Consider the following 9,360-nt stretch of genomic DNA (forward strand, 5'->3'; position numbering starts at 1 on the left):
ACTGCCCGTCTATACCTACACTATGTCTGGAAGCTACACGGCCTACCATTAACTATTGTATCCGACCGAGGCCCCTAGTTTGTTTCTGAGTTCTGGAAGAGCTTGAACCGACAGCTATAGATCAAGAGCCTATTATCAACCGCTGTATACCTATAAACGGACGGCCAGACTGAACGCTTTAATGCTATCCTGGAACAATACCTGCGATCCTACGTATCTTATCTGCAAGACGACTGGTCTACCTGGCTCCCGCTAGCTGAATTCGCTACTAACTCCTAGAAATCCGAGACTACTGGCATGTCGCCGTTCTTTGCTAACTACGGCTCCCACCCCCGGATGGGGTTCGAACCAGATATCCCTACCGCTAATACTCCCGCCTCCCGGGACGCAGAAAGCTTTGTTCGCAAGATGAAGCAGATCAATAAACACCTACAGTCCGAATCAACCGCCGCCTAAGCCCGCTACGAAGACCAAGCGAACCAGAACCGCCGACCTGCCCGCACGTATCGTACTAGAGACTTAGTCTGGCTGGACGCCCGAAACTTACGAACCCTGCGGCCGTAGAAGAAACTAGACTAGAAGAATATCGGCCCCTTAAAGGTCGAGAAGGCCGTGTCGCTGTACGCCTACAAACTAGAACTACCTGTAAGTATAAGAGTATACCTTATGTTCTACGTTAACCTACTCCGACCCGTTACTAATAACCCCTATCCCGGACAACGTATCGCACCCCCGCCGCCTATTGAAGTTAATGGGGCTGAAGAGTTTGTGGTACAAGAGATAGTAGATTCCCGCTGGGAACGAAGAGGCCGAGGTAACCCACGATTGCGGTATACTGTAAAGTGGGTTGGGTATGATGATCCGACCGAAGAACCCGCAGAGTATCTGGAGAACGCGCAACAGATCGTCGCCAACTACCACCGCCGATATCCCGATAAACCTGGTCCTTGATGAATACTCGCAGGAGCTCGCCCTTGAAAGGGGGGCGTATTGTCACAGCTGGTCAAGAGCGGGGACCCACCCTGCACCTGGCAGTCACGTGAACTCGCGCCTGCCTTTGCATTTTGTCGCGATCCCGACCGTCTTCTGTTGTAGCTCTTCGAGCTACGTCTTGTACATAGAGCCTGCCCTACCTGAGGAGTGCCTATCCGTAGCAATAGACCAGATCAGCCTGACCGAGTGTTCCCCGTCCTACCTGCCGACCGACCCCCCCTGACAGTTGGGTCGGGCTGCGGCGGTGACGAAGACACCGGGAGAGATATGGTGCGTGGGAAGGGGATAGAGAATAGTATATATGCATAAATCCGTAGAATAGGTTTAGTTACGAGAGGGGAAAGATAGATAGCTTTTTCGTATCGCTCCTTCTCTTACGCTTATGCTAATGCGATGAGGTCGGGATCTATCCTGGCGTGGTCACGGATACATGGATCCTCTAGAGATGTGGTAGGATACAGGGGTATTTAGGGGTAGCAGGGGTGGGCCTGTCTTGTGAAAGGAGGAGAAGCGTGTGTGATTGGGTGGGAGGGGGCAGGGGTTGCCTTTTCGCACGCAAAGGGGCGAGGGAATACTAACCCCGTAGGAGCGCTCATCAAGCGCTCCTATATATCTTGGTAGGACCGCTTCAGCTTCATAACGTGCCAGGTGGAGGTTTGCGTCTGGTTAATCCGACCAAGCCGGCCAAAGATCTAATCCATAGTCCTTGGGGATGGATGATAGGCGAGAATAACCCCGCGATGGCATTGCTTGTGGAGATCCACGCCGAAAGCTAGCGTGTTAATGTTCGCGACAATCACTCGAATGTTGCTGTTCCGGTCGTTAAAGTCCTGAATAACCTCGCGACGATCCCGGCTCGAGTCCATAGACCGAATCGTGCCAACTTCGATACCAGCGATAGCAAGGATAAGGGATACAAGCCTGGCAAATAGTTAGTAAATAGGACTATTTTAGAACCCGGGTTATAGAAAAGGTAAAACCCGGTTTATAAAACGAGGGGAAATACTTACTACTACACCCAAGGGGTGTCGACATAGATAACAATACGCTCATCGTTCGTCAAGACATAGTGGGTGATAAGCTTGAGTGTGCGGACCATAATGGGATTCGTGGTCAGGTACCACTTGATCATGCTAGTCGGCCCGTCGGGCGTGGATATGTTTAGATCTTCTCGGGCCGCCATGAAGAAGTAATCCCATACGCCGAGTATATACCTCTTCGTCAAGGCTTAGACGTGGACGACGCCGGCGGGGGGGACCTCTTTACCCTTGTAGGTAGATCGGTTCTTGGCTAACTACTTGATAGTGGATTACACCGTCTCGCCGACGCGTGCCGTCTCCTCCGGCGCGACCAGGGCCGTCACCAACGCCTTATTCGCCACAGCCGTGATATTGTGGGTGTCGTGGGCGCCCAGAAACAACAGTCGCTGTGTGCCGAAGTTGAGCTTGCCAAAGCCGCCTGGGCGGTCGCCTGGCCCCTTCGCGTAGCCCGACGCGGAGGCGCCCGCCGCCGCCTGGTTAACGTCGCTATTGCCCTCGATAGCGTTAAGGATCGACTTCGTAAAGCTAGTGAGACGGCTGTGGTTGCGGGCGTTGTGGCCCACCTCCTCCGTCATGATCACGGTCGGGGGGATATCCACACCCAGGTAGGTGTCTAACCCGTCGGGCAGGATAAGGTGGGAGCTCAGAGTGCGAGACGTGGATACCTAGTTGAGGACATGCTTCGTGACAAATCGTCCGAAGACGACCTCCCAGTCCATCTCCTGGCCGAGTGCGTGATAGCTCTCCGGGTCTAGCATCCAGAGGCGTATGCCGTCGCGATCGTAGCACCGCTCCATATGCGCCAGCAGCGACGACTTGTTGTCGCTCTGGTGGAACAGGCCCTAGGCCTCGTACTTCTGGTCACCGAGAAAGATTGCGGTGGTCGGCTCCTTAGGGTCGTACGATAGGTGATACATGGCCAGGCCTATCGTGAGCTCGCCGCGCCACGCGTTAGGCTCGTCGTCCTTGGCGTGCTCGCGCGTCGCCATCCCCTAGCATATATCGAGGAGACCTATTAAGTCTTTTAGCGAGGTATGGAGGGGCGTCGCTGTGCACCATAGCACATACTCCTTCTACAGCATCAGCGTCGTCTGCTAGAAGGCCGACGTGGTGTTACGGAGGGTATGCGCCTCGTCCAAGACGACCCAACCAAACCGCGCCTTCTTCATATCGTCGCTCGCGAACTTATATAACAGTATGACAGCCTGCGCCTTGTCCTCATTAGTCTCGACGTGCCAGGCCTCGCGTCGCTCGAGGTTATCTAGGTTAAAAGTCGGGAGGATGGCCGGCCTAGAGTGCTGGCCCTACTCCTCGCGCAAATCCGCTAGCGTGGGCAGGCTCGAATACGACGACCCCTCCTCGAACGCCGCTAGCTACTTCAGTGTCCTAAAGACTCGCGTGTGGAATATATAGTATATCGACGAGATCGTTATGCGCCCAGTGCTAGGCAGGAACTTGGCCTTCTCTAACTTAGCCATTTCCCGCCCGATATCCTTGGCCCCAATGACCGACGACTTTGCGATGTCGGGATACGCCTTTGCACCGTAGAAGAGATGTATACGTGCGTTAGGAGTGAACTTCCTAAAGTCGGCATAGGCCTGTGCTATGGTGGCGACCGGCGTGAGGAGGAGATTCGGGCGAAAGACGGGGAGCCCTATCTCGAGACACGCCTCCTCGGATGGCAGCTCTATCGCCTCTGGCGTCTTTACCGCACGAAGCCAGGTCTTAAAATCAACTATCTGCCCAGTCGCCTTAGCCGTCTCCGCGTCGTACTCGTCTTAGAAGGTCTTTTGCGCCCACGGGAGGATCTTCTTCTAGAAAACCTCCTCTTGCACCCGAACATATCCTTCAATAGCGCTCGCGACTGTAGCCGTCTTGCCCGAACCTATCGTGTTAGCGAGCACAGAGAGGCTGTGCCCCTGGATCGATCGATCGGCAATAAAGTGCAAATCTAGGAGTAGTTAGCAAGGGTATTTTAGAAACTGGGTTTTAGAAGAAGAAAAAAGAGCCTATTATAGAAACCAGGTTATAAAATAGAATAAAGCCGTTCTATAACCCAGTTTCTAAAACAATTAACTATACGTACCGGCAACTTAATAAGGCTTAAGAGGGACTTCGTTGCTGCCCTGGTGCATGCGTAATTAGCGGTCAATCTTATAGCGGCGACAGATAGCCAAGAAATCCGGATCGGGCTTGGGATAATATTCGCGAAGGAAGTTATCGAGCCAGAAGCTTTATCGATACTGCTTGTCGACCCTATCGGCGTCTGCCTGGTTCTTGGGTTAACCATCGTCCTAGCAGACGATATCCTTGTACACGGACGATACTCTGACTAGTTCTAAGAAATAATCGACGCTCGCCGTGGTGTCCGCGCTAGAGAATATCGCCTTTGTCCTCGAAGTCTGGTTTATAGTCCTAAACACCTCTATATCCGTGTGCATTACCTTCGCACCCGACACTATAGAGCTTAGCGTTAGCTTATTCAGGGCCTTAAAAGGCTCGAGGCCCCGCGACTCGAACCGTGCCTTGAGGTCTCGCTTTGGCCAGGCAGACGTCCCAAATATCACCACCTTATTCTAGAACTCCATCGTAGTATCTACGGGCACTTGCTCCTCCAGGACCGGCCTGGGGACCGCCTGGGGGCAGTGGAATTCCTCGTCGATGTTTGTCGGCGGCTCCCACGCAGACTCGACGCCGCGGAGTGCCAATTCGAGGCACGCAGAGTCCCGCGCAACGGCCTATTCAGGCGTGTCCTCCATGCGCTAAGCATCCTCCGTCATCTCCTTCTTGTGTGGGTGTGCGTGGCCGTCGTATCGCGCCGTGCTCCTACTGTGGACTATATTAACGCAGCGCTTCGTGGGATCGAGCTATCGAAACATCGCTATCTGCGTAATTATCACGCAAGAGTATAAGTCATCCCCCGAATACTTATATAAAAACATCTTAGGCTACTTGTCCTCGGGTACGTGGGTTAGGTAGCTAGGGATAGGGAAGCGTGCCCTATTGCGTGAATACATAACGTCGGGGCCAGGAAGTTGCTTCTGGGCGAAGATTATGACCTAAGCGGCTATTAATAATATTGTCTTTTGGAGGTCGAGCGCGCCATACGTCTCCCCGTGGCTCTGGTCGACCTACATAAGGAACGCGGGTCGAATTATCGTCGTTGTTATAAGCTCGATGAACTAGAACACGTCCCCCTCTAACTTGCCAATGATACCCGACGAAGCACTAAGCGGCGCCTCGTCCTCCGTGCCGTGCTCTATCGCCGTCTACTGCATTAGCCTGGCCTTGGCTGCGAATTCCGCTATGCTAGCCGCGTTTGTGAAAAAAGGGTCCGACGACTAGTAGGAGTCCTACTCCTTCCTCGTATTATCTCGCTCTATTATCTTACCAGCCCCGAGGGACGTGACCTTCTTCTTAGCGTCTTTGAACCACTCGAGATATAGGTTGAGGATGTCGTATACTACCAAGCACATTAGTACACAGATTTTAAGGCTATTTTAGAACCTGGTTTATAGAAGAATATAAACTGGTTTATAAAAGCATAACTTACCTTAGGTGTCCAGAAACAGGATTAATATATTATAGTCTTAGAACAGCAGCGCTTTAACATACGCACCGGTGGCCGAGCCATACGGGTCGACTTAGATAGTATAGAAGATTTCCTTCTAGCTATGCTCTTTTAGAGCTTTTTGCGCCCGCGCCTCCACCTACGTGATCGTCGGGAGCTTTATATTAACTTCTGGGAAGTGGATGCCAAAGTCAGCGGTGCCAGAGTCCGTTGGCACGTACTTTGGCCGCGTGACCCAGACCACGCGATGGGAGCCGATGATGGTTTGCTCTAGGTCGTCCTCTGCTCGATGCCGCTTGCGCCCAGCAGGGCGCGGCTTGTCGTTAGTGCTCGTGGTCTGTACCGCCGTGTCGGGCTCTGGCGTGCGTGGATCGTGATTTGTGGACGACTGGCCACGGCCGCGGCCGCGGCCGCGTCGACCATTGCCTCGCGCCATGGTCGGATAGCGTGGGTTAGACGGCACAGGCGTGTACTAGTAGACTGTGATTATATGGGGGCTGTGTTATTAATTATTAGTAAAATATGGTGAGGGGCGGCGTTTTAAAACCCGGGATGTAGAAAAGTGAATATTTGGAAGAGGAAGAAGGTTTAAGCTATAGGGCCCGGGGGAAAAGATATATATAGGTGGGTCCGTGCACGGCGGAAAAACCATAGCCCGCTGTTCCGGTGCTTCTATAAACTGGAATCTAAAACGGCCTGTTGGAATAAGTGAATAGCGCTCTTGTACGTAGCTGGTTATTGTTCTGGTGATACGGTTGTAAGAATATCTGATGTAACGCGATTGGAAAAGTGGAAATCGTATTTAGGCACTAGGGGCGTTTTATAAACTAGGTTTTAGAATAATAGGCGTAGAGCTAATCGTATTATATTATACGTACTATAAATATCGACTATACGGGTATACGGGCAAAGGGCTATTAATTTATTCTAGGAGACTTTATATTCTAGGTTTTAAAATACTCTTAGAAGTATAATAAAATCAGTTCTGATTACGGGGGGTATAGAGTGGGGAACCTTGGCTAGATCCGGGCCGTCCCGTGATAGATCGAGGTAAGGGTGGGTTAGGTGGGTGACGGGCCTTGAATACGCGATCGGTGTAGAGAAGCGGTGTTAGTTATATGTGGGAGAGTATTCATACGCGTCGAGAGTATATAGGCGTATCCTCGGTAGCTATGGTCTAGATCTAGTGTGGGATACGATAGAGGTTGTTTAGTGTGTAGTCTATGTTAGAGTCTATGCGATTATGTATTAGTTCTTATACGTTTGTTTGCTAGGTAAAGATATTAATAGAGGGGACGCTATATATTATCTATCGGGGAGCTCTATAGTAGAACGCTTTATTATTTTATCTTTATTTTATAATATTATTCGGAATATATCTACGAGTATCTTATAGTTTAGAAGCCTGGCTCTAGCGTAGCCGATAGATCGTTCCTCGGGGGGGCGGGGGCGGGCACGGGCGAATGACGGCTTAACTAGATGATAGATCGTATGATAGACGGCTTGATTCTTGGAGGGCGAATCACTAGTTTCACGCGCTAGCTGCTGGTACGAGGGATAGTTCTCGTATAATGCTTGTCTATTCGCTAGTTAGGTAAGGTCAAGACGTATCCTAGATACTTAGATAGAAGCACGAGAGGTCTCTGAGGGAGCGTTATATAGTTATAGTATGAAAGACAAAGAGGCTGAGGGTTTGATACGAGGTCTCGCTATATATAACGCAGCGGCGGGCGGGCTATGCTTCTATCTCGCGGAGTAGGACGTCGGCTACCCGCGCCGCCTGAACGCAGGGAGCCCCGCCGAGCTCGCTCGACTCGCCGAGCCAGTGTATATAGTTGTCGATACTGCGAGAGGGCCCCGTTTGTACTTAAGAGAGAGCCTAAGAGGACCACTCGTCGGCCTAGATCCTGTGCTATAGCCTATGCCGTTCCCTATACCTCACGAGGGGGCCTCGATCTTAAAGTAAGCGAGCGACTGGCTCGCGGTTGAGAAACTCTGAGCAAAGTATCTATTGATTAGCCCCCTCTCCCAGGCTATATAAGGACGTATGCCAAGCTTATAGGTTAATATATGGTTAAGAATTAGTGCCTATCGGGTCGTTATATACCCATAGACGCTATATCGAAATACCGTGAAGACGCGGAGGCCGGGGATCGCCGTAATCTTTTCGCGAGGCTGCGTACGATCTTTAAGCGGTGTGAGCTAGAGCGTATTAAATCGTTAGAGATAAGCCTTGTAAGTAAGACCTTTAATACGGTGTTTCTGGTTTAGGTGGTCATATAGATGCTTAGCCCCCGGGCTGAGAGCGGACCCGCACGCGACGTATATCAGAATCCGATGCTCTGTATTATATATGAATCCTGGGGGAAGCTGTGCCGTTACTGCGTCGGGCTTCGGCCGGCCGTGGCTGGTAGCGTGATCTACGGTAGCCACCTCCCGCTCCTCTCGTGTTACTAGTGGCGTTTGATGTCGGGATAGTATCCTTTATCTTTTCCTCCGTCGCGGTGTGCTTACTAGAGCCTGGGGTGGAGTATTATTCCCTGGTCCGTCCCCCTCTGCCCTAGGATAGCGTTTGTGGTATTCTTGGTTCCAATCCTGCCATGAAGCGGACAGCTGGCGGTACATTTCTAGGAGCTCGGCCTAGAGTCGGGTCGGGAGGGCGGTGTCAATTGCGTAGCCGGTCAGCAGCATGCGCGGGCGGTGACCAACGCCAGCCGCGAGGACTCGAGTCGGATCGCTCCCTTCGCTCGGGTTATAGTAGTTCCTTTTCTTAATTAGATCCCGAATATACCGCTTTGCGATGGCGATCGATGCCTGGCGATATAACGAGATTGTCTAAGGTGTGTCCAGAGCTCGCGTTAGGTCGCGGAGAGCCTCCGTTGCTTATATAGGGGATATATACCTCCCCTTATGCTTAGGGTTAGGGAAGAGAAACTCGTTACTATAGTAGTGCGGTGCCTCGAGTTACGTTGCGAGGAAATCCATAAAGGGGCGGATATATGCCAGGTAGATCACAAAGGCTATGCCAAGCGCGTGTGGTAGATACCGGACAATATAGAACGCGTGGTTAGTTAAGGCGCGGGCTTTATTATAGCTGATGATAATCATAACCTATCCCTCGCGGACGTAGACGTTGCGGACCGCGAGCTTGGTGTTTTCCAAGCGGACACTGGTGGTTTCTGTCGCCCGTCCTAGGAGCCCGGATGTGATATAGAAGGCAGAGAAGCCTAGAGTGGATATCTTGGCCCCTGACTCGAGGTACGCTAGGCACGGTCCCGGTAGCCAGTGGCCGGCGTCGGCCAATGCTCGACCGCGGAACGTAGACGACCAAGCACGACGGGCCATGGCCTTGTATATCCCTGATAGTCGGTTCTCCGGGTGCTCGAGGAAGCTCCATCCAGGCGTCAGACAGGTCAGATCGTCATAAATAGCAGAAAGGTCGATAGCAGGATCCCAGCCAAGCATAAGCTCGGCTACAAGATCCCGCACCTACGTGATCGCTGCCTAGTATGTCGCGGTAAACTCGGATAATCGTATTACTTTATGGTTCCCAATCGTAAACGACTCCCCGTCGGGGGCCCAGGTAAGCGTCCCCGGCGCCCCCTCCTTACGGACAATACTCTTCCCGAAGGCTTTAAGCTCGATAAGCTCGGCCAGCGGTGAGTAGCACCCACGAAGCATATACTTCGTTCGGATCGCCTCTAGGCGCTGCGGGTGTGACGGATACGTCGCCCTAGACGGCCAGCGGTACACGAG

At 52.1% G+C, this 9,360-nt stretch overlaps 3 protein-coding genes across 3 annotated transcripts; all 3 read right to left on the reverse strand.

Annotated features, from left to right (window-relative positions):
* Positions 1 to 2,302: 2,302 nt before the first annotated feature.
* Positions 2,303 to 2,608, reverse strand: J7T54_002684 (uncharacterized protein; the record flags this gene model as incomplete). Its single annotated transcript, XM_051510644.1, has 1 exon — positions 2,303 to 2,608. One exon carries the CDS (start codon positions 2,606 to 2,608, stop codon positions 2,303 to 2,305), a length of 306 nt encoding a protein of 101 aa, XP_051358474.1.
* A 3,135-nt stretch (positions 2,609 to 5,743) lies between these two features.
* J7T54_002685 (uncharacterized protein) lies at positions 5,744 to 6,040 on the reverse strand (the record flags this gene model as incomplete). Its single annotated transcript, XM_051510645.1, has 1 exon — positions 5,744 to 6,040. One exon carries the CDS (start codon positions 6,038 to 6,040, stop codon positions 5,744 to 5,746), a length of 297 nt encoding a protein of 98 aa, XP_051358475.1.
* Positions 6,041 to 8,715: 2,675 nt separating this feature from the next.
* J7T54_002686 (DEAD/DEAH box helicase) lies at positions 8,716 to 9,069 on the reverse strand (the record flags this gene model as incomplete). Its single annotated transcript, XM_051510646.1, has 1 exon — positions 8,716 to 9,069. The coding sequence occupies one exon, from the start codon at positions 9,067 to 9,069 to the stop codon at positions 8,716 to 8,718; it is 354 nt and encodes a 117-aa protein (XP_051358476.1).
* Between the last annotated feature and the right edge of the window lie 291 nt (positions 9,070 to 9,360).

This window comes from Emericellopsis cladophorae (genome assembly GCF_022114955.1).
Source record: "Emericellopsis cladophorae strain MUM 19.33 chromosome Unknown NODE_150_length_12686_cov_212_260132, whole genome shotgun sequence".
In the NCBI taxonomy this organism is placed as follows: domain Eukaryota; kingdom Fungi; phylum Ascomycota; class Sordariomycetes; order Hypocreales; family Bionectriaceae; genus Emericellopsis; species Emericellopsis cladophorae.